This window comes from Spermophilus citellus, assembly GCF_964194105.1.
Source record: "Spermophilus citellus genome assembly, chromosome: 13".
Classification (NCBI taxonomy): domain Eukaryota; kingdom Metazoa; phylum Chordata; class Mammalia; order Rodentia; family Sciuridae; genus Spermophilus; species Spermophilus citellus.
Window position 1 is genome coordinate 26,041,992 of NC_138193.1, and position 25,099 is coordinate 26,067,090.

The following is a 25,099-nucleotide window of genomic DNA, read 5'->3' on the forward strand; positions in this document are numbered from 1 at the left end:
AAACACCACATATAACTGCTTGAACTTACTACAGATGGATCCTGACAGGTTGACTTTCAATATTTTGTCTTTACAATGGTGCCACAGATATGCTTTGGCAGGACAGGAAATGCACTCTAATTCTTCTCTCCTCCCAGGCTGGTGACATGCAGCATGATATCCTGGCAATGCTGAGCATCCACAGTGAGCTGGAACTGCCAGCCACAGGAACCCCAGGGAGAGCCACCAACAGTCCTACAGGTGCCATGTAGCTATGGCATCTGGTAGGTTAGTGCGTTCAGTGCGTCTGCCACATACAGTATTTTCAATTTATGACAGGGTTGGTGATTGGGACATTATTCCATTGAAAGTCGAGGGGCATCTGTCTTTCCCTTTGTATTTGAAGATAAAGCCCAATGTATCATGCAAGAAGAAAACGTTAGTATCCTAGAGGCAATTCAGAATGAGATTTTATTTTCTTACTGTTTTGGGCAGCAGTCAATTAAGGATCCAAAAGCCAACCATGAGACTCTGGTACTTTGAAAAAAAGAGCCAGAAAAATACAAAGTGAGTCTGAGACATCTGAAGTAAAAAGCCAGGAAGTACTTCAAGACTGAAGGGAACCTATCAAATGGTCTAAGACCAGAGTGGAAGTCGCTGTAGCCAAGTGTGGTGTCACTGGAGTATCAAAAAGAATAATGAGTCCTAACACAGAATATAAAAAGAATTGGGTAAATCCACAATATTCAACGTATAGAAGAACAATGAAAAACTCTTCACAAAAGAATACCAGCTCGTGTGCATAGTGACAGATGGATTAGAAAATCCCCATCGTGACGCCTAACAACTGATTATCACCAATGGGTGTTAAAGCCACTAGACAGAGAGCAGGATGTTCAGGTGGCCGTGCATTCCTTCTCAGAAGACACATCTCACGTGGAAAGAGGAGGCGGATGTCACTTTACCTCAGCACCAGCAGTGGAACCAAATAATGTCATGAGCATTCTGGTATTGTGCACATGGGAAGTACACATCACCCAGACAGCACTCCTTCATCCACATCACATTGTGACAGAAACAAACAAAACCAGAATGCAGAGCATTCCGTCACTGCCTTTACACGCTCCAAAAAGAGTGGTATCAGGAAAGGATGACCGGGGTTGTGGCTCGGTATGAGTGTTTGCCTAGACTGCATGAGGTCCTGGGCTCCACCCAAGTCCTGTTAAAATAGAAGGGCACAGAGGATGGGACGAAAGGAGAACGTCAACCTCCAAGTTCACAACAAAAACAAAGCAAGAATTCTATGTAAAAACCTCCGGGAGCAGCTGGGGTGTGTGGATCATACACTAGGTATCCTGCAGGGATGCCAGGAATGCCCTTGCTCAGGAGGTAGGTGGTAAGCATTTAGGAGTGAGACATCATGATGACTCACATTTATTTCTAAAAGGACCTGCAGACAAACAAAAATAATATAAAAAATATTCACCTATACATAGAATTGATGAAGCAAATGTAAGAAATGTGAACTGGTGAATTAGACAAAGAGAAATGGATGATTATCGTACAATGATTTCAACTTTACTCTTAAAATTTTTCAAAATAAAAAGTCAGTTAAAACAAAGTACTTTTTGTGTGAATACGCTGTAGCTCATTTTCTTAAGACGAATATGCTAAGTGATAATAAATCACTTAATCCTTAATAAAGCAGCCCTCCATGAAATGAAGCCCCTTCCCTCCACAGCTAACCAAGCTAAAGGGGGGCTGACACCCCCTCTGGCCAGTGTCAGCAACACAATTTCTACCTTTTTCCCCACGGAGTCACGTTTGACAAAATACCTACAGAAACCAGCCACCTCATCAAAAACAACTTAACATTGGAAAACCTGCAATCTTCTGGTTTTAAAATAATTTATTTTGTAGGTCTGTTTTAATTTCATGTCTCAGAGCATACATTATTTAACCAAGAGGTGTGGACAGAGATTGTAAAAAGGGAGGAAACATTAGGAAAGAAACCGGCTCGATTCCATTAGAACTGACCCTACCTGGTATCTTGCTAGGATAAATTTCTATCATATTCTTTTGTGCTTACAAAAAAAAAAAAAAAAAAAAAAACCACGAACTTCTGAGTTTCCAAGGTTGTAAGTAAGTCTTTACAATTAAGTATGCATTCAACTGACACGCAAGGCAACCAAGCAAACCGTCACGGAGGGCGGCGTTGCAGGATACCAGACTGCACCAAGCCACAAGGACGCGGGACCAGCAGATCGCGGGGCGGCTAGGCCTAGGCCGGGGCCGAGTAGGGCGCGGGCGGGCGTGGCACGCAGGGCGGCTTCTTCTTGTAGGAGGGCCAGCGGCACACGGGGCAGCAGTGCCTGCCGCCGGCCAGCCACATCAGGATGCAGCCCTGATGGAAGGCGTGGCCGCAGGGCAGCCCTGCCAGCAGACAGCCGCGCTCGAAGTTCTCCAGGCAGACCACGCACTCGGTGCTGCGGAGCACAGTGGCCGGCCAGGCGCCCCAGTCCGGCTGCGCGACCTCGGGCTGTGAGTCCTCGGCGCCCGGCTTGCGAGGGCTGGTCCCGCAGGCCTCGCAGGCCCCTGCGCAGGCCCCGCCGGGGTGGTTGCTCTGTGCGCCCCCCAGGGTTCCCTGCTCAGGGCTCCCCGAGTCCGCGCCCTCGCCGTCCGAGTCGTTCTCCGTGTCCTGGGACCCCTCCGACAGGTCCTCCTCGGAGCGCGCCCCAAGGCAGGTAAACCGCCACATGGGCAAGCTCTTGATGTAGTCGGTGGGAATCAGAGGGTGCAGCCAGAGGTCGGGGAAGGCCAGCCGCTCCAGGAACAGGTCGGGGTCCTCATCCCAGTCCGAGTCCACCGGGAAGTGCTGCAAAGAGGCGATGGGGTGGAAGAGGCAGCTGGTGTACCAGTCCCACAGGCTGGACAACCACTCCAAGTTGTTGGCGTTGACCTCGTCTGCGTTGCTTCGCCGCCTCTTCTTCTCGAAGTAGTCGATGAGCAAGCCATGTCCAAGGTAGGTGCCGAGGAAGAGCGCCGGGTGCGAGGAGTAGAAGATCCAGTCGGCCCTCACCCACGAGGCCAGCGTGGTGGTGTTAGAGTACCTCAGCAACTTGAGGCTGTACTCGTAAAAGCTGTCCAAGTAGGGCAGCTGCAGGAAGCCCAGCACGGGCAGCCAGGAGATGATCAGCAGCGAGTTGTATGTCCCCAGCGTGCTTATGAGAACCACAAACCGCTTTATGGTAGCTCCTTGTGTAATGAACAAATCCATCCAAGCCATAAGATTGACGAGAACCAAGCTCAGAACAAACAGATCATTTACTTCCGGCTGCAATGAGCGCAAAAATGAGTCCATGGCCTGAAGGGATATAAATTCACCTGTGTGGTTTCCATACCTGTAAATTCCTTCAGGAGTTCTAAGTATGTATGATGGCATGTTATATACACCAATATCTGTCATGTAACTCTTGTTGTCCCAATTTTCCACATTCACAAAAATAAACTCAACTCTCCCTGTAAATTTTATACTCAGTGCAGAGAAGAAGGCTGGCGGCTGGTCAAGGTTTGCAAACAGGTATATCTTTACCCAATACTGATCGCTTTTATTCCATTCTTCTTTCAAATGGTCAGCATTATAAATGGTTTTGATCCGAGAAGCTGCATGGGCAGTGATCCATTTAAATATGTGCTCTACTTCAATCTTGCGGCCACTGTACTCCTTGAGCATGACTTTCCCTTTAGAAGTACTGGTTTGAGGGACGGACATGATGAGAGTGGACCGCACCCAGCCTCTTCTCCTGCAGTATCTGTAAGAGAGAAAGAGGAGTCAGTGGCTGAGCTGCTTTCCCTTGGTAGGTTTCTTCAGCTTCTGAAAGACTCCTCTCCCCCAAACCAAGTGACTCCCAAATCATCTCAAAGCAGGAAGGATGCTGGGAATTTGTGCAAGAAAAAGCAAGCTTTAGCAGGACATGGTGACCACACCTGTGCTCCTAGTGACTCTGGAGGCTAAGGCAGGATGATCATACATTTCAGGCCAGTTTGGGCAATTTAGCAAGACCCTGACTCAGAATTTTTAAAAAAGGACTGGGGGATGTAGCTCAGTGATAGAGTACCTCTGGTTCAATCCTCTGTCCCAGAAAAGGAAAGAAAAGCAAGCTCTCTTTCTATAGTTTTATGTTTCTATCTTTAAATTTATAGTTTAAAAAAGTATCTCTTGAAAAGCCTTAAAGTCAAGGGAATCAGATCACTCACACACTGAGCCGGGATTTGGTTGTGGGAGGCAGGAGCCCCGCCTCACCAGCTACCAAGCACGGATTCTGGGTGTGCACAGCACATAGCGACCCCAGAAAAAACACTGCCCCAAGTCCCGTGTTTACTACGGTCTCTTCCCTCTTCTGTGAAGACCATGATGAGGGTCATTTAACAGAGGAAACAGAGTCCTGAAGTATTGAGACTGAGATTCAGTCCAGAATGATTCTCACTTTTTCAGCACAGTAAATGTGGAAGAATTTAAAATTGAGTCACTTGTTTAGCTTGTATTCCTTTCCAAGAATCATGTGGATTTTGATATATAAAATTTCTAATAAATTTGTAAAAAAAAAAAAAAAGTCTACCATACAGATATTTTTTTTTACAGATTTGTAAATGAATAGTAATGTTTCTTATTTTGCTACTCAGAATACTGATGTAAATATCCTGAGTGTTATGCTTAACTTAGAAAGCAAGGATTTTATTTTATTAATTAAATTAGCATATTACACATTCATATAATCAGACTGAGAAAATCTTGATGTGTGGCATATGGTTTTATGGCAATATGGCTTTAAAAATTTTTAGTTGTAAATGGACACAATATCTTTTTATGTATTTATTTTTATGTGCTGCTGAAGTTTGAACCCAGTGCATTCCACATGTGAGGCAAACACTTACCACAGAGCTGCAGCCCCAGCCCAATACAACTAACTTAATTTTGTGATACAATTTAAGATAAATGAAGACAACATGTCACATATTAAAAGCATCCTTAGCAATGTTGACTCCAAGAAACTCTGGCATGACCAAATGACTTTTCAGTATTGTTTTAAGTGAAATGATTTGAAAAGTATCTATTACCAAAAATAAAGTATCTTCAATCACTTACCACTGTATTTGTTCAATGAAAAGTAATAACTCATTGATACAAATTCTATTTTTACCCTTGCCAAAAAAAGCAAAGTCAAATGCACATTGAAGATGGTTTTCTTTTTTTAATATTTATTTTTTAGTTGTAGTTGGACACGATACATTTATTTTATTTTTGTGTGGTGCTGAGGGTCGAACCCAGGGCCTCGAATGTGCTAGGCGAGCACTCTACCACTGAGCCACAACCTCAGTCCCAATGATGGCTTTCTTTACCTCTAAAATATCATGAAGCAGCTTTAACATCTAACTGCAAGTGACCCTCGTGAAGGCACAAGTCCACTCCTGGCCACTCTTTTCCTCTTCCTATGATGACGTGACGTGGTTCTAACTGTGTCATAAGTTAAGTGACAGTATTTATGACAGAAAGCCTCACTCTGTAGAAAAAGCAAAATAATCAGTGCACATATTTCTTCATATAAAAAAGCAGAAAAAAAAGAGGTGAAAGATCTATATAAGGAAAATTACAGAACCCTAAAGAAAGAAATCAAAGAAGACCTTAGAAGATGGAAAGATCTACCTTGCTCGTGGATAGGCAGAATTAATATTACCAAAATGACCATACTTCCAAAAGCACTATACAGATTTAATGCAATTCCAATCAAAATTCCAATGACATTCCTCATAGAAATAGAAAAAGCAATCATGAAATCCATCTGGAAAAATAAGAGACCCAGAGTAGCTATAGCAATCCTTAGCAGGAAGAGTGAAGCAGGTGGTATCGCTATATAAGACTTTAAACTATACTACAGAGCAATTGTAACAAAAACCAGCATGGTATTGGCACCAAAACAGACTGGTAGACTAACAGTACAGAACAGAGGACACAGAGACTCACCCATGAAATTACAATTATATTAGATAAAGGTGCCAAGAATATGCATTAGAGAAAAGATGGCCTCTTCAACAAATGGTGCTGGGTAAACTGGAAATCCATATGCAACAAAATGAAATTAAATCCCTTTCTCTCACCATACACAAAACTCAACTCAAAATGGATCAAGGACTTAGGAATAAAACCAGAGACTCTTCATCTAATAGAAGAAAAAATAGGCCCTAATCTTCATCATGTGGGATCAGGCCCCAACTTCCTTAATAAGACTCCTGTGGCACAAGAATTAAAATCAAGAATCAATAAATGGGATGGACTCAAACTAAAGTTTCTTCTCAGCAAAAGAAACAATCTGTGAGGTGAATAGAGAGCCTACATCTTGGGAGCAAATCTTTACTCCTCACATATCACATAGAGCACTAATCTCTAGGGTATATAAAGAACTCAAAAAGCTAAGCACTAAAAAAACAAATAACCCAATCAACAAATGGACCAAGGACCTGAACAGACACTTCTCAGAAGAGGATATACAATCAATCAACAAATACACGAAAAAATGTTCATCATCACTAGCAACTAGAGAAATGCAAATCAAAACCACTCTTTAAGATTTCATCTCGGGGCTGGGGATGTGGCTCAAGCGGTAGCGCGCTCGCCTGGCATGCGTGCAGCCCGGGTTCGATCCTCAGCACCACATACAAACAGAGATGTGGTGTCTGCCGAGAACTAAAAAAAAAATAAATATTAAAAATTCTCTCTCTCTCTCTCTCTCTCTCTCCTCTCTCACTCTCTCTTAAAAAAAAATATTAAAAAAAAAAAAAAAAAAAGATTTCATCTCACTCCAGTCAGAATGGCAGCCATTATGAAGACAAACAACAATAAGTGTTGGTGAGGATGTGGAGTAAGGTACACTCATACACTACTGGTGAGACTGCAAATTGGTGCAGCCAATATGGAAAGCAGTATGGAGATTTCTTGGAAAATTGGGAATAGAACCACCATTTGACCCAGCTATCCCTCTCCTCGGTCTATACCCAAAGGACTTAAAAACAGTGTACTACAGGGACTCAGCCACATCAATGTTTATAGCAGCACAATTCACAATAGCTAAACTGTGGAGCCAAAATAGGTGCCCTTCAGTGGATGAATGGATTAAAAAAATGTGGCATATATACACAATGGAATATTACTCAGCAATAAAAGAGAATAAAATTGGGCTAGGGATGTGGCTCAAGCGGTAGCGCGCTCGCCTGGCATGTGTGCGGCCCGGGTTCGATCCTCAGCACCACATACCAACAAAGATGTTGTGTCCGCCGAGAACTAAAAATAAATATTAAAAAAACTCTCTCTCTCTCTCTCTCCTCTCTCACTCTCTCTTTAAAAAAAAAAAAAGAATAAAATCATGGCATTTGCAGGTAAATGAATGGAGTTAGAGAAGATAATGCTAAGTGAAGTTAGCCAATCCCAAAAAAACAAATACCAAATGTTATCTTTGATATAAGGAGGCTGATTCATAGTAGGATAGGGAGGAGAGCATGGGAGGAATAGATGAATTCTAGATAGGGCAGAGGGGTTGGAGGGGAAGGGAGGGGTTTTTTTTTTTTTAAAGAGAGAGAGGAGAGAGAGAGAGAGAGAGAGAGAGAGAGAATTTTTAATATTTATTTTTTAGTTCTCGGCGGACACAATATCTTTGTTGGTATGTGGTGCTGAGGATCGAACCCGGGCCGCACACATGCCAGGCGAGCGCGCTACTGCTTGAGCCACATCCCCAGCCCAAGGGGGGGGGGTTATTAATGATGAAGGGTTATTAATGATGGTGAATGTGATGATCATTACTATCCAAAGAACAGGTATGAAGACACAAATTGGTGTGAATATATTTTGTATACAACCAGAGAAATGAAAAATTGTGCTCTATATGTGTAATAAGAATTGTAATGCATTCCACTGTTATATATAAGTAAAAAATAAATTAATTTAAAAAATTAAAATAAATGAAAGGAAAAAAAGAAAGTATTCTGTGTACGTCCTTTTCCATTCAGAGTAAATGATAGTTTAAGTCTATTCTAGACAGAATCTGAGATTATTTGAGGAAAGAAAATTCCATGTGTTATCATGTATCTTTCAAATTAAATCTTATTTTCCAGACTTGGGTAAAAAAAATCTCTACAAATGCCAGGCTACTAATGTATATTTATCTAAAATTAGTCTAAAGAGATCCAAAACAAGGATCTTAAAACTCTCCTGCTAACAAAAATGCAAACTATCTGAATATCTGTCTTTTTAAGGATGTTGTATTACCTTATATCAAAATAAATACTTACTGCCCAATTCAAGTAAGAGCTTTTTAAAGGTCAGAATAAATTCAATGACCACACTGTGAAAACAAAATTCTTCCGTGCTCTGAGAGACCTTTTGAGATGTCCTGGGGAACACTGAGACAAGAAATGACAGGAAACATGGCCGGTGAGTCTGGGTCCAGTCTCTGGTGTGGCAGGCTAGTTTTCAAGAGAGGCCCTGGTGTTTTTGTCAACGTCAGGCCATTTCTTCAGGCCAGGCCCCTGGCCCCGGCTTTCCTGGCTCCTCTTCCCTCCCCTTTCCTGCACGTCCCAAGGCCCTGTTTCCTGTCACTCTGGCCCTGAGCCTGCTGCCCTGCCTCCCACTCAGCCCCTGCAGCACCTAGGCTCTTCACTGTCCGCAGTCAGAGGCACACAAGCACCAGGTCACCTCCTGCTGTCTCCACAACAGGACCTGGCAGGACAGGCCTCAAGTACATCTCCTGGTTGGGAAAAAGAGGAGTTAGAACCAGACACTGCTGAGTGTCTGGGGAAAGAAACTACAGCTGCTCTCACTGGACAGGGTCAGAAGCTTCGTCGAGGGGTGGCCCTGAGCATTCTCAGGGGAGCTGGATAGGTCCGGAAGGTGCAGCTGTACAAGAAGATAGCACATTAGAGAAGCCTGCCCCAGGACACTCCAGAGAATACTAGTCCCAGACAGCAGAGGCAGGGGTCTGGCTCTTACAAACCTCAGAGCAAACTGACAACTCAACTATTCAAATAAATGATCAAAATGCTCCTTAAGTAACCCACAGGTGCAGCCCTTAGGGAGACTCTCAGCACCTTGTCCGCTATGTCTGCATTTTGTTCTTCTGTATCCTCATAGTCACTAAAATAAGAAAAAATGACCCTAAGCGGGTACGGCAAGAACAGTTCTTCCTCCAGGTGGAAGCCCTTCCACAGGGGAGACGTTAACACAGCGGTACTGAAACTGACACACGTCACTGTCCCTCAGAACCGCTTCTGTTCCAGGCATGGTGGCTACACTCATACTCCCAGTAGCTCAGGAGGCTGAGGCAGGAGGATCACAGGTTTAAGGCCAGCCTCAGCAATTCAGGGAGACTTAAGCAACCTAGTGAGATCCTGTATCAAAAAAGCAAAAAACAAAAAACAGGGCTGGGGATATGGCTCAGGTTAAGCGTCCCTGAGTTGAATCCTGGTACCAAAAACCAAAACAAAACAAAAAAACACAGAGGAAAAAAAAAAAGGAAAGTCAGGAAAATATGTACTAATATCTCCTGGACGACTTATGACACTTCTGATACCCTCTGCTTTATAAGAATACACTTAAAAAAAAAAAAAACTATTTCACTTTTTCGTATTTAATAAAGTATCTTCATTTTATATTGTTGGAGATTTTGAATTCTGTATTGTTACCTAAGAATCATATTAAATTGTAATGTGTTTAACCTTCATATTTAAAAAAAATTTTATTTGACATTTTCAAATCCATTTATAAACTACAATATTTGAAACATATTGTTTAGTTTTACTTATTAGGCAACAGGGGAGACTGAAACCAGGAGCACTCCAGCACTGTGCCTGAGTGCGTTTTCATCTTTTACTTTGAGACAAGGTGTTGCTAAGTTGTGAGGCTGGCCTGAAACTTGTCACCCCTGCCTTAGCCTCCCCAGTAGCTGAGCTTACAGGAGTGCACCACTGTTTCGTTCATCGTTCATTGCTTTTTTTTTTTTTTTTTTAATGAAGTCTGTACACTTTCCAGTAAAAGAGTGGTATTCACACCAACTTCTGGTGTTACTGGAAAGATTAAACTCGTCAGCACTGTCCTTTGTCCCAGCACTGTGCGGGGAAACAGTCTTTCACGGAGACTTCCCAGGAGGACGATGGAATCCAACCCAATGCGAGGTGACGGAATGGCAGGATGCAGGCTGATCTCCTCTTCACAATAACGTTAGGAATAGGCTGTCCTCTGGGCTGTCCTGAGCCTTCCAACAAAAGCCACTGGACAGGAGCGAGCTCCTGCAGTGAGGTGGAACTTCCCTCCTGTCCCCTCTCTCAGGGGAGCTACTCCACAGCTCCACCCTCCACGGCCAGCAGGCTGGGCCTTGGGAAGAGCAAACCTGGGGCTGAAGGGAAGGAGTCAACCACAGCTCAGGAGGGCGTCTACCGCCAGCGGGTCATCCACTGCGGCCCTGCCACCCCTGTGCTGGCCACAGTGACGAGGGTGAGCTGCGGTAGAGGCTTCCTTGGATCTGGGGACAGAAGGAAGCTCAGTCTCTCCCAGCTCAGGTGCTGGCCAGCACATCACCTGCACTAGAAACCACCAACCCCAGGCTCCTGCGTGCACATCCCTGCCTCCTCTGCATGGAAGGAAATGTGTGAGATGTGGACTTTTTATCTAGTAGTCCTCAAATGGATAATGAAATGAAGGAGTGTACGTTATGACTTGGTAGCACTAGAAATGGAAATAAAAGAGCATTTCAAAGAAATAATAATAAAAAGTGAAACAGTGTGACAGACGGAGTTCTCCAGACGATGACAAGGCAGCGGGCACCTCCGAGGCTCCCCTCCGAGGAAACGGAGCAGGATGAGGCCAAGGGCAGGAACAGTGGCCGGATCCCACTGTGACCCTAGGACTAGGGACAGTTGTAAAGCAAACAAAAATAACAAGAAGTGCAAATGAGAGGCCAGGAGATGGGAGAGCACCTCAACAGAACAGCTTCCCTCAGGAATACAAAAAGGACCAAGGACACTCCCAAGAGGCACCCGAGGGAAGGACTCAGCAGAGGGGCAGAGAGCAGCAGATGCCAGACCACCAAGAAGGCTGGTGGTGCCCGTGGCCCACAGGGTGCCAGCCTCACAGCTGTGCCGGCAGGCTCCAACCGCACTGCCTGCGTCAGGACTCCCACCCAGCCCCGCCCAGCCCACTCACCTGGGGTCACTGGAGCAGTTAAAAGTGCCTGTGCGTATTCCAAATCGAGACACCTTTTTCACCATTTTCTCCCAGTGGATTTTACCGACCAAAGGACTTCTGTCATTTGCTATGACCTATTCCCAAAAAAGAAAAAATAAGACTTTAATTATTTAAAATAGATCAAACCATTGATATCTACAGTATGATTCTACATTTTTGAAAGAGATATTGTGTTCCTCGTTCTTGTTTAGTGCACCATATGGTCATATTATCATTGTAATTCTCACTGAAGGCACTACCCACCAACCAGAAAAGTCTCAAAACACAGAATGCCGTACACCACACTCCCACATTCTGTCAGTCAACCCCTATGAAACAGCTGGCCACACTCTCTACTGGCTTATCTCCTCCAGAATAAAGTTACACAGGAAGGAGGCGGCCTCTTTCTCTTTGCTCTGAAAAGAAAGTTAAACCAAATACAGCCAACTGGCAGTTATCACACAAGAGTTCAACAAGTTCAAATTTCACTTTTTCAGAGCATCACTGTGGATCCAGAGTGGGACATCTGCTTCTCATCACCCTATGCTCTGCCCAAGTCAATACTGTACCTTCTATGATCTCTCAATAGCAACCATAAAGATCCAACAAATAAAAAAAACAACTTCAGTTAATTTTACATTCCTGAACTCTGACTTCAAATCTGCAAACTGTCTGCACACACAATTATGACTGAGAGAAGAAACAGACTTAAAAAAAAAATTCTAAATGGTCTTTCATAATACCTAAATCCTTGTTTATGGATGTCAGTAGTTAGTTCTCCTCACTTCATTCCCTCATGTTCCTGCCTTGAATGACAGAAAAATCTTAATGAATATACCAGTGAAAAGAAAAAGATGCTAAATCAAAAACATAGAAATAAACAGAATTTAAAGGAAAGCCAAAAACATCTACAGTCATCATGAAATAACTGACTCGAGGGTGTCCAGGCCAAGGTCACTGTCCTCAGTAGTACACTGCAGACACTGTTCAACTCAAAGTGACAACATCATGCTTTGGGGTTCCTCCAGAGGACAGGAGGCCTCCAGGAAGTAGAGTCCAGTGGGTTCAGGGAATGATGGCACTCCTGTCCCTGGCGGGCAAGAGGCGGGCATCTGCTTCACTGTGGCCTCTCAGCTGGGAAGTCTGACCAGTGCCAGTTGGCAGCAGGAGCAGAGAAAGGGCACCAGCAGGGTGAGGGACTTGAGGTCCACCTGTGTGCCAGGATGGCACTGTCCAGACACTAGCATCCTCGCACTGAGAGACACACATGCAGGCCAACACCTGTAACCTGGGGTGGCGCTCACAGGTACAGTCTCAGGCTATGACTGCAGTGAACACATGAGCTCTTATTCAAGTACCAGAACACTTACGCAGGTAACCAGGAAGAGGGCAACTCAAGGACAGGTACTTAGTAAGTTGTTTCAATCACAGCTATTTTGCTGCTGTGACTAAAAGACCCAATAAGGATAATTTTAGAGGAGGAAAAGTTTATTTGGGTGTCAGAGTCTCAGTCCATAGAGACTGGCTCCATTTTTTTAGGGCCTGAGGTGAGGCAGAACTTCATGGCAGAAGTGTGTGGCACACCAGGAAGTGGGGAGCTTCTCTTCCCAAGAACAAAACATATACCCCAAAGGTGCACCCCAGTGACCCCCTCCCCAGGCCACACCCTCCCTGCCTATAGTCACACCTGGCTAATGCAGTCAATGCACTAATCAGGTTAAGGCTCTCGTAACTGATCATCTCACTATAAAACTTCTTGCATTGTCGCACACATGAGCTTTCCAAGGTACCTCACAGCTAAACCATGTCCTGAGCAAAAGTTCTTTTGGAGCAGGTTCACAAGGGCTACAGTACCCCCAGGGCCTAAGCTTTTGCCCCTTCCTTGGCCCAAGCGCACCTTACAGGTCTACTGGAGTCCCAGGAGACTGCACAAGGCAACTTTTGTTTCCTTTTTCTGCTACCACTCAAGAGTTCATATGGTAACTCTTCCTCTGGTCACATAACCATAAAAATCTTGAACTTATTTTTCTGATTCCTCAGGACACTGAGAAGTCTCTATGCCTTAACATCACCATACTCCCTGCTTTTTAAAATTTTGTTTAATTTTTTAAACTTTTCTGTTCATACATTTCCTATTTCTTGATCAACGCAGCAAACAATCCAGACATTTTGGGTCTGTGTTTATTAGGACAAGGCTTGGAGGAGTTGAGAGGGTGCTTCTGCCAGTACAGCATAGTCCTAGGTGCTGGGCACCTTTCGGTTAAATGCCTACTTTCCACACAGGTACCTTGGGGTCAGAGCTCAGTGTCAGGAGGGGGAAAAAGAATAAGAGGGCTGCTCCAGCAGACAGCAGAAGCCAGGGAAGAGCTGTGGCTTCGCTGGGGTGGGCACATGACTGCCCAGTGCAGGGCCTCCTTTACTCAGCATCTGTTCTACCACCTGCTTTTGAGGAGTTCGGGATCCCAGACTGAGTGTGGCACTAAGGTGACCACCAGCGCGGCACCGCAGCACCCCACAGCCCTCTGCAGCGCATTGGAGCCGGCATCCGCTCCCCACCCTCATGTCACGCACCTACTGGCTGAGCACAGACTCCCTCTGGGGGCACTGAGTGAGATAGTCACTCTAACAACCTCATGGCTGCTGGGGTGGCGGCCCTGCAATCCCAGTCACTAGAAGGCTGAGGCAGCAGGGTGCCACAGTCAAGGCTGGCATGGGCAGCTTTACTTTGTAAAGGACTGGGTTGGGCTGGGGTTGTGGCTCAGTGGTAGAGCACCTGCCTTGCATGTGTGAAGCCCTGGGTTTGATCCTCAGCACTGTATAACAATTAAAAAATAAGATAAAGATATTGTATCCATCTACAACTAAAAAAATATTTTTTAAAAAAAGGACTGGGATGTAGCTCAGTGGTAGAGCACTACTCCCCAGGACCAAAATAAATGAGTAAACACACAAATAAAAAATTTTAAAATACTGTTTTCACAAAATAACTTATTTGGCTGAGTCACACCGCAGAACTAAACACCCTGAGACCTACCACAACTGTGTGGCACCAGTAGAAGCCCCTGACATACAATCCCTGTCCTGAAACTGCACCAGGTTCTGAGTGGCATCCACACTGGGACCTTGGGAAGGAGGCTGGGTTGCCCGTGGGGAGTCTTTTCAGAGACTAGAGAAGAACTGGGCGAGAGTACGGCTTGCACCCCAGGCTGGGAGCAGGGCTGGCACACAGGCTGGCAAGTGAGGCAGTGCCAGCCCCTCTCAGGGCAACGTCTCCAGAGATGCCCCTTGCAGCAGATGTCTGCCCCGCCCACAGGGTGCACAATGCAGATCTAAGTCAGGCCCCAAACTACTTGGGCTTTCCTCCTCCTGACTTCATAGTCTCCAGGAGACTCCAACTTCTTGACCTCCGTTGTAACCAAGTCCCTTCGCCAGCAGCCTGTGGCCTGGGATGTTTTTTGGACAGACAGCATAAGGAGCACCTGGCTCTGCAAAGACACACCAACCTTCTTGACCTGGGTTCAATCCTCAACACCGCAAAAAAATAAAATAAGGGTACTGTGTTCACCTACAACTGAAAAATAAATGTTTAAAAAAATTATGGACTAACCTAAGTATATGTACAAAAACTATATAAAATAGTTAAAATTGACTGGCAAAGACAAGATTTCAGTGGCGTTTTAATTGTGCTTGTCAGTGTCCTCATGATCTGGCTTTACAACTCAGCACCAGTGCAAGATGAAGTGGCTTGCCACGCACATTGCTCCCAGAATGCACTGGGGAATGAGGGAGTTACACATTCCCTGCACAAAACAGGTTTAGAACCAATCACTTACAGTTCTAGCTAAACAGGAACTACATTAAATATTGACCAAAGTGTCCCAGCACTTGGAGTCATACAGTGCTTTTCACTGTTGCTCAACCCCAGTGACTTTAAACCCCCTGTCATGTAACACAGCCAGCAGGGAACAAGTATGTCCTTTGTTTACTATGACAAGAATCAAACAGAGGACTAGAATGTGAGAAGACAAATCCACAAACCCCACCAACCATGCCAACTTCTCCACTTCAGACACCTACCCGTCCTGCCATCTGCCTCTCTGACTAGGTCTCCTCAAAGGAAAGTGATTGTCATCTTTTATTTGTGATGCCAAGAAGACTGTGGTAGCAGAATCAAAGAATCCACAAAACTGGAAAATAAACAGCTAATCAAAGATATGAGCTTAGGTTAAGAATAAAGCAGGAAAACTCAAAATGTTAGAAAGAGCTGTTAGAAAAAAATAAGGAGGACCTGCTTCCTTATGGAATACACAGGTACTACTGAAACAAGTCACATGTATTTTGCTACCTTGAAAACCAAAATTAATTGCGTTCACTTCACACTGTGAAGAATATAAGTGAGACAAGGAAAGTTTTGACATTTTCCAAGAGGACTGATCTGGCCAAAACAAATGCATTTAAAAAAAAATATTTTTAGTTGTATATGGGCACAATATCTTTATCATTTATTTTTATGTGGTGCTGAAGATCAAACCCAGGGTCCACACTTGTGAGGCAAGCACTCTACCACTGAGCTACAGCCCCAGTCCCAAACAAATGCATCTTTAATTATGAAAATACTACTTATAGACTTCAAAAAATTAAAAAACAAATTAGTTTCTTTAAGAATAAACATACCCTGGCATGATAGTGCACACCTGTAATCCCAGCAGCTGGGGAGACTCAGGCAGGAGGATCATGACTTCAAAGCAAGCCTCAGCAAAAGCGAGGTGCTAAGCAACTCAGTGAGACCCTTCTCTAAACATACAAGATAAGGCTGGGGATGTGGCTCAGTAGCCGAGTGCCCCTGGGTTCAATCCCTACTTACCTGCCCCCCCCAAAAAGAATAAATATAAAAGAATCTTAACTAAAATTCAGTTAAAAACTAAATTCTTGAAAGTTATCCTTTCTAAGAAGCTGGATTAGCATGATCTGAGCTCAAAGAATGACAAGGGACTGAGAGGATATTTCTCTTCTGCTTTTAGCACATATTTTCAATTTTATATAGAGTGTTTTTAAAAAATAAAACAAAAGCAACTGGAGAGCTGAGCCCAAGGGGTCTGTGCTAATCAGCTGCTGGCCAGTTCCCGCCACCAAGGGTGCACTGTCACTCTTCTCAGCTGTCCTGCAAAAACTGTTCTAGACCAAGCCTGCCATCTGACAGGTCCCAAGGAACGCACGCCCAGCAGTGGCCAAGCGTGCGACTGCGAGCGTCCCTGGGAAGATCAAGCCGTCTCCATTGCCTCTCTCCCACAGACAGACGACCAAACAAACACCTTCCACTCTTCTTAGGAGGTATTTTTTTTACATAGGTATCTTTTCTTAGTTGTCAATGGACCTTTGATGCTAACACTCATGATCATTATGTGTTCCTCACTTCCTTCAAGTGTCCCCTTGTGCAACAGTTCTTTGCCATTCTATCTCCTTAGCCTGCTCCCTGCTCTTCACAGCACTTTCCACTAACGGATGTCCTATGGAGTGTTCCTTCATCTGGTGTCAGCGTCTCCCCATGGGCCTGGACTGTGAGCCACCTAATAGCAAGAACTTGGCCTGGCGTGTGCTCCTGGCACCTGGGCCTGGCATACCTGTATCTGCTGGATAAACTGAATGAATAATTTTGTCACATACTAAGGGAGTCTATCCATGGATATCTTTAACAGGACATCAAAAAATAGCAGATTGGGGCTGGGGATGTGGCTCAAGCGGTAGCGCACTTGCCTGGCATGCGCAGGGCGCTGGGTTCGATCCTCAGCACCACATAAAAATAAAAAAATGAAGATTTTGTGTCCACCAAAAACTAAAAAATAAATATTAAAAAATTCTCTCTCTCTCTCTCTCTCTTAAAAAAAAATAGCAGATCATTTGCTTTGTTTGTTGAGAACAGTCTTATGAAGCTGCCTAGGCTGGTTTTGAATTTGTGATCCTCCTGCCTCCACTCCCAGAGATCTGGGATTACAGGTGTGTGTCACCCCACTTGGTCACTGGCCATTATTTATAAAGGAGAACATAAGGCCTAGTAGTGAGTCAGGATGCGTGTGTTGGCTATTGGCCGCGTTCGATGCACCAAAACAATGTCTGCGCTTTTGATGTGGCTCTTCCAAGTTTCCAAGGTGCTCAGCATCTTTACCATTGGTTTTCATGGGACCAGTCAATGTGACGACAAGCATTTAGACCTTTCACACCATGAACACAGAGCTGTGGGACTCAACTCACGCTTAGTAATAAAGCTAAGATCATCAAAACCAGCACATTTTTTTGGCCGACTATCAGAGATGAATACCAGGGAAAAGAAATAGAATAACAATTACTTATAAAGCTTTAAAGAAGCTACAGATTATTTTTTCAATTCCAATTAATGAACTCAAAAATAAACTAGAATTTGAAAGGATAACAGACTGACTATACCCATCCCTCTCAGGTTCACCCTCTGCTGAACATTAGATTGTCTGTAGGGTAAAAGGTCAATGCGACAGCAAGGTTACTGTGAAGGAAAGGCTGCAGATATCCAGCGCAACCCTCAGAAGAAAGCACGAGCCCTGGCCCACAGCACGGGGGACACAGTCTTTCTCAGATGTGTACCATGCGAAGCCAGGAGCACTGGAAAATCTACCTGCTCACACACTGAAAGTCGGTGACAGGACCAGGTCTGCAATGAAGTCCCCTCAACTCTGGTTCTCTCCCTCTCCCCCAAGCCATCTTCTGCAGTCTTTGCCTCAGAACATGAAGAAGCTATTTTAATACCCCCCCCAAATCAAACTCTACCACCCCAGTGAGGTGACAGGACTGGTGATGGGAGACTGGGACCCAGGATGGGCCCTGGGTCAGCGCTCTGATGGACGGCCCCACTGCCCAGGGCAAGCCACTGAGCCTCGGAGCAGGTTTGGCTGAGGTGGCTTCCAGGTCTCTGCCATTCACACCTTTCACATTTTAGCCATGTTCACGCTCTTTATTTACTCGACATGTTACTTTAAGTGAGCCCATGTCTTAAAATTTTGTGACTTTAGCTTTATCTTAAGCAATATTCATGAAATTGTACATTCAATATAACCTAGGTAATTCCCATTTACATTAAAATATAATAATGATAATGTTGCCTACTCAGTTACCATATGCCGTACTTTGGGAAGCTTAAGAAATAATTTTTAAAGGCCCTTGAGCTCTGGAATTCAAATATGCTAATTAAACCTCCCAATTCAGACATGGTCAAGACTACAGTTAAACACCAGAACCTCCCGTCCTCAGCAGAACAAGAGCACTGCCCACAGCCCTCCGCACCTCCCTGCAGACACACGCCAGCTTGTCCCCATGGAAGGCCCCTTTGCTCTCACATCAGGACCCTCTCCCTTAGACACAAACAGTGTTTGGATTGATGAACTCCAAACTACAATAATAAAACTTGAGATAAACACTGCCTATCACTAAATAAAAGGAACACATGCACATGTTTATCACCCCAAGGAAGATATGACAACTAAAATGAGGTTTCTCCTGCTGATTCTGACAAAAAGTCAACCCCCTCCCCAACTTTCCCTTTTCTATTCTTCAATTTTCATTTTCTTGTTCAGAAAAACCTCTTTAAGTGGACACTGTAGCCTCCCTAGGAGAACTGAGCTCTGTCTAAGACATGATACAAGGAAACAGAAGCTTCACTGGCTGCATGAGCCATTTTGCTAGAATAATTCCCCTTTAATAAAGTCCTTGAGTCATAGGGATTTGTCACCATCTGTGATACCTGAACCAGCCAGATGCCATCCTTTGTGTCTTCCACCAGCTCGTAGAAGTGCATCTCACCACTGAAATTGGTACTGGAAACGGATTCAGAGGCCTCCTCTTCCTTGAGAGCTGAATAGAGCTCACCCTCCATCAAGTCGCCTAAAGAAAAGAACAACAATGGTGAGATTCCTCAGTCCCACGTCCTGACTCAACGGTCAATTCCACTGTATACAGTGAAGAACCATGTATTGTACTAGTACTGTACAGAAAGAACAACAGAACCTGAATACACCCCTTTAAGAGCCATATAGTCAATAAATACCTAAGACCTTACTATAGATCAAAGTGAATGAAACAGACACAAATCCACCTCTCAGAGAATAGAATTTATCAGGCAAGATGGTGCACAACCATAATCCTAGCAACTCAGGAGCCCAAGGCAGGAGGATTACAACTCAAGGCCAGCCTCAACAACTTGGTGAGACTGTCTCAAGATTAAAAAAAAAAAAAAAAAAAAAAAGCTTGGGGGTATAATTCAGTATTAGAGTGCTTGCCTACCAAGCTTGAGGCCCTGGGTTCCATCCTTAGGACTGGGGGAGAAAGAAGAGTCTAGCCTGTATTCTAGTGGAGTCATCACTAATTTATTCATAAATAACTGAATTTGTACCACTCCAAAATGCCATCCCAATAAAGTCTGATGTCCACATGTCTAGATTTCATATAATTTTCAAACAATATGGTTTACATGCTCTGACTTAACAGAGTGAGAAAAGGCTTCAGAGAATTTGCCATCAGCCCTGCTTAAAATAACAGCACGGTTATAAACCATGACTCAGAGGTTAAAACTTTATCTCTTAGAACAAACTCCACACTCATACACTAATTTAAAATGTAAATTTAGAGTTTGTATCATCAAATGAAAAGGAAAATACTTTTGCCACATTACTTTAACATTTGCCTTAAATATTAAGTAGTAAGTATAGCAGCAAAATCATTCAAAACAACTACTTAAGTTTGATAGTTAAGTTACTATATCCAAGAAATTTTTGCTGAAAAAATGTATGATCTGAGGGCTGGGGATGTGGCTCAAGCGGTAGCGCGCTCGCCTGGCATTCGTGCGGCCTGGGTTCGATCCTCAGCACCACATACAAACAAAGATGTTGTGTCCGCCGAGAACTAAAAAATAAATATTAAAAAAAAAATTCTCTCTCTCACTCTCTCTTTAAAAATAAATAAATAAATAAATTTCATGTGCCAATATATTCATCTGTACAATAGAATGAATAATATTTCTTTCATAGTTGTCATGTGAAATAAATTATAAAAAAAAATGTATGATCTGAGGGGCTAGGGTTGTGACTCAGCGGTAGAGCGCTCACCTAGCACATGCAAGGTCCTGGGTTCGATCCTCAGCACCACATAAAAATAAATAAATAAAGATATTGTGTCCAACAACAACAACAAAAATATTTTTAAAAAAGATACTGTGTCCACCTAAAACTAAACAAATAAATATTTTTTAAAACTTTTTTTTTTGTAGTTGTAGGTGGACAGAATGCCTTTATTTTATTTATTTTATGTGCTGAGGATTGAACCCAGTGCCTCATGCATGCTAGACAAGCGCTCTACCACTGAGCCAAGCCCCAGCCCCATAAATAAATATTTTTTAAAAATGTGTGATCTGAGTTGTATTTTTGTGGGTTGTATATATTCTTTATATACATATAAATTATATGTGGATACCTTGTATACTCAATGTGACAAGTGTTTCAGGCCCAAAGGAAGGCCTGAAACCATAAATGTCATAAATGTCAAAAGAAAAAAATGTGTGATCAAATTATTTTACTATGAAAACTGATTCAGCTTTCACAGATAAGGCACTCCTCATTTCCACATCAAGACACTATATTCATCAGACTCCATTTCCTCCTTGTAGTAGAAATAAGTTACCAGAAACCAGCCAGCAAACAAGGGACAGGAATAATATCCAACTGCATACTTTCTCTAAAGAAAACAGTATCGCCGTTGCAGAAAGGGTTTCCTTCCTGTGTCCCAGTGCAGAGAAGTGAGTTTCCTGACCGTAAGCTACAGGTATGCACGAAGTAGGCTCTGCAGTTTGTGTCTTGGCTGTCACACTACATGGCTACACAAGTACTAACTCAGGGGAAAGTGGTCTGTAAAAGACACTGCTGACAGATGGCTTGAAACAACCAGGGAGAGCCACAGTTCCAAGACTCCTGACGCCTCTCTGACCACATTCCTCTCAGGAGTGTGCCTCAGCAAAATATATTTTATCCAGCAGTGAAATAAATTAATCATATTTCTCACCCAACCCTACCCCAAACCAATAGTTACTGGAAACATATTCTTTAAGGTGTTAAATATTCTCTTAGCACTATTTCAAGTCCATTCCTCAATCCACTAAGAGGCAAGGGTGCTTGTGACACTCAATGAAAAGTTGATATTCAACAAACAGTTTTTAATCCAGAGAGAAATATAAATTAAATAACCTCAAGACAGACAAAGTAGGTTTCACACAGAAACTTCATCTCATTTTTACTGAATTCCAAGTATGAAAAGCCAGGACTCTATAGTATCCACTTTAGCAATGTTCAAACCTATGTTGAAATCTTAGGATTAAATGCCTCTTTGATATTTATTATTTAGTGATGTTTTCCCCTCCAGGTAGCTTGTTATTGCTAAAGTGACAAACATTTGCAGACTTTGGATTTTTTTCTTTTCCTATATTTTTGTGAATTTCAACTGATAATGCTTTTAACTGACATTTTCAAATTTTGAGAAAAATCACTCAATTAACAAACAATGCTAGAAAACTAGTTTTAAACTGTCATTTTATAATTACCTCAAAAAGACATACCAGCACATCTAACAAATAATTTCAGCCCTTCTCAAAACTAGGATTCGCATATATTATTGTAGAATGCTGGGCAGCTCTCCTAGCTGTCGTTGTGCCAGGTACAGTGGGTACAGGCCACCTCCTCCCAGGTAGAGGGGGAGTAACTCGGTACAGGAGGAACAGGACGCCCTTTCCCAGGAGGAGGGAGATAACCAGGTACCAGAGGTGCAGGACGCCCCTTCCCAGCTAGGGGTAAACAGGTACCGGAGGTGCAGGCCGCCCCTTCCCAGGTGAATGAGGGATGACCAGGTACTGGAGGTGCGGGCGTCCCTTCCCAGGTGGAGGAGAGGTGACCAGGTACTGGAGGTGCGGTCGCCCCTTCCCAGGTGGAGGAGGGGTGACCAGGTACTGGAGGTGCGGATGCCCTTGTCCAGGTGGAGGAGGGGTGACCAGGTAATGGAGGTGCGGGTGTCCCTTCCCAGGTGGATGAGGGGGGACCAGGTACTGGAGGTGCGGTGGCTGCCCAGGTGAGGGGACCCCGGGAGACCGGCACTCGCCTGACTTCTCCACCAGCTCGCGGACATCCTTCTTCTCCGGCAGCCCCGAATAGCCCAGCCCGCGGCACTCCAGGATGGTCTTGAGCTTCCTGAAGCTCAGCGCAACCGGGTCCACCAGCTGGGTGGCGAAGATGCCTGTCTCGTACCACACAATGGCTTCGAAAAACCGGGCCAAGACGAACAGGACCAGGAAGTAGAGCAGCAGGAAGAAAAGCTTCAGCCACATCTTGCCCGGCGCCTGCTCCCGCTCACGAGCGGGCTGCGGGGACGGGGTCCGGTGGCGGCCGCGCCCGGGCTGCGGAGGAGGCCGAGCCTCGCGCGGCCTCGTAGTCCAGAGGCCGGAGCCCGGCGCTCGGAGACCCGGCCCCCGGCGGCCGCGCGGCGCAGAGCCGGGCCGTTCCCGCGGAGGGCCCGCGACAGCTCGGTCTCAGGAGGCCGGGCCGCCGGGAGCAGCCGCCCCGGGCAGGGCCCAGGCCCCGTGGCCGCTCGGGCGCGGCGGAAGCGCAGCGGCTCCGGCGTCGGGCGGGCCCAGGCGGCGCCGCGGTCTCCGCAGAGAGAGGTGGGAGCGCGAGCGACGGTCCTGCAGCAGGCAAGGAACAGGCCTGAGACTGCCCCGGGCAACGACCCGGCTGCCTCCCGGCCACACAGAGCCCGTCGCGCTCGGATGCGCGGCGCAGGTCGCTGCCCGCGTCCCCACGCCCCGCCGCCTCCACCGGCCGCGGCCGGCACCCCGAGCAATGGACCCGCTGCGGCCGCCGCGGAGTCGAGACACAACAGCTGACGTCGGCGTCGGGGCGGGGCCCAGGCCGGGCGGGGGCGGGGCCTCGGAATTGCCGGCCGCGGTGGGCGGGGCGAGCCGCGGGAAAGCCTCTTGTGGGCGGGGCTTCGTTCTCTGGGTGGGCGGGGAGGGGCGGGGTCAAGCGTTGGGCCCGCAGGGGAGGGGTGGGGCCTGGCCTGCGGGGCAGGACCTCGGGGGCGCCCGCGGGTTGAGGACGCAAGCGGGAGCAACCGGCCACCGCAGCCTCCGCAGGGCTTCTCCGCACCTCCCGAAGTTCCGTCTCCAGTGTCTTCTCTCTATCCCCAATTCTCCTGCAGTTGTTTGTAATGGACTTTATCTGAGGTTGGATTTCGGACTGTGGCACTCTATTTTTTTTAAATGTCACAGTTAATTATTTGTTATAAACCAGTAAAATTAAAAGTGTACAGTTATACGATTCCTGGTGAATTGAGAAAGTTTGGGCACCGTTGGTGCAAGGTCGTAGAAGGCGAAACCCAGAGAACAGAAGTTTTTCCACTTTAACATGAGTATAGTGTGTGCACTTAGATGTTGGGACAGGTCGGGCCCAAAGGGGAGTTAGAACTAGGTTCAGTCCTCACTCCCTTAACGTCTTTTTCTGTCTTCAGTCTCAGGGATGTTGAAAGCCAGGTGTGGAAGCCTTTAAGCTTTCAGGACGCAGGCTGTTGAGTATGGTGTGTCCAGGTGCAAAGTTCCGTGTGTTTTAGCATGTTGGCAGCAAGAAAGAGGACTTTGTATAAAATAAGAAATGTGCACAAGCTGCTTCTGTATTTGTTTAAACCCAATTGCACATATTCTTTGTCAGTCTCTGAGCCGGTCTGGAGGGAGAAGGCTTTGGAGTCCTGATCTGAACAAAGTTGGTTTCTATCAGCCTCCTTTATCAAGAAGGGACAGACCTAGGAAATGCAAGGGAAATGCTAGCCATTGTGCAAAACTGCCAACTACTCTAAACCAGGGGTGAGAGCTTAGGAAGAAAGTGCATGATCCTCAGTCTTGGAGCAAATGAGGAATAAAGCGAAGAATGGACCATGAGAATGTAGCCTCAGAATAGTACCCCTTAGGATGAAACTAACAAAGGCATTTCAACTCAGCTAGTGGAGCAGGAACCAGGAGGCAGGGCCAAAAACAGGGAGAAAGAATGAGAGGAAGAGCTCTTGGACTCTGCTCCTGTTTTCACTAGCTGCAGTGTGGCTTTGTTTCTGAGAGTGGCAGATCAGTGGATTCAACACCTCATTCTAGCAAGCTTGGTTCTGAAGTTTCATAGAACTTGGGCACATCGCAGAGACCCTGTTATTGGGTGATATTGCTGATTAAACCACATGTGAGTTGAAGATGTCTTTCATCCCAAAAGAATGTGTTCTAGTAAGGAGGGGTTGACCCAAAGTCAAATACTGCAAAGGGGGGACAGCAGGGAAAGCTGGGATGTGAGCTGCGGATGGAATCTCCAGGGCTGGAGTTCCAAAGTAGAAATGTCCCCTAGTGTGGCAGGGACCAGAAAGAAGGGACTGAAGCACTCCACATTTCTTGTTTGTTTCCAATGCCTCCCTTGCCAACCCCCTTGCCTTGTTCCCTTAGTGGTTTAACCCTTGGGAAACTGTAAGCTCTGATCAAAGTGCACAGCTTGGCAGGATATGAGAGTGTGGTGTTTGCATTCTCTCTTGGTGTGTGGGGGGATAAACTTTGAGGAGGGCAATTTAGGAGGGAATGTGGAGGCTCCCCTAGATACACATTCTGGCACAGTAATCTCCCCACCAGAAACTTATCTTGGGGAAATAATTGGACGTGGACAAGATGTGTGTGCAGTTTTATTGTCACAGCATGTTAATCAGGGAAAGGAAGGGAAGACGGAAAATAAAGAACCCAAATAACTAGCAATAGAGAACGGATCACATGCG

At 45.3% G+C, this 25,099-nt stretch overlaps 1 protein-coding gene across 3 annotated transcripts; it reads right to left on the bottom strand.

Annotated features, from left to right (window-relative positions):
- Positions 1 to 1,870: 1,870 nt before the first annotated feature.
- Positions 1,871 to 23,180, bottom strand: RNF103 (ring finger protein 103). Of its 3 annotated transcripts, none has more exons than XM_081265037.1 (4): positions 22,409 to 23,176; positions 19,014 to 19,153; positions 11,225 to 11,340; positions 1,871 to 3,791 (listed from the first exon to the last, which is right to left on the bottom strand). In XM_081265037.1, the coding sequence occupies exons 1-4, from the start codon at positions 22,632 to 22,634 to the stop codon at positions 2,261 to 2,263; spliced, it is 2,013 nt and encodes a 670-aa protein (XP_081121163.1). In that variant the 5' UTR covers positions 22,635 to 23,176; the 3' UTR covers positions 1,871 to 2,260. The 3 variants fall into 3 exon arrangements, with proteins under 3 accessions (XP_081121163.1, XP_081121164.1, XP_081121165.1); XM_081265038.1 differs by lacking the exon at positions 1,871 to 3,791 and adding an exon at positions 9,722 to 10,418 and having other exon boundaries at positions 22,409 to 23,180; XM_081265039.1 differs by lacking the exon at positions 1,871 to 3,791 and adding an exon at positions 10,425 to 10,544 and having other exon boundaries at positions 22,409 to 23,180.
- Positions 23,181 to 25,099: the final 1,919 nt, after the last annotated feature.

Bases quoted from the DNA above. Each gene is read 5' to 3' on its own strand.
- RNF103 (XM_081265037.1), bottom strand. From the start codon at position 22,634: ATGTGGCTGAAGCTTTTCTTCCTGCTGCTCTACTTCCTGGTCCTGTTC. The intron at 11,341-19,013 runs GTATCACAGATG...TTTTGGGAATAG, and splicing joins ATGGCATCTGGCTGGTTCAG to GTCATAGCAAATGACAGAAG. The intron at 3,792-11,224 runs GTGAGTGGGCTG...TCTCTCTTACAG, and splicing joins AACTGCTCCAGTGACCCCAG to ATACTGCAGGAGAAGAGGCT.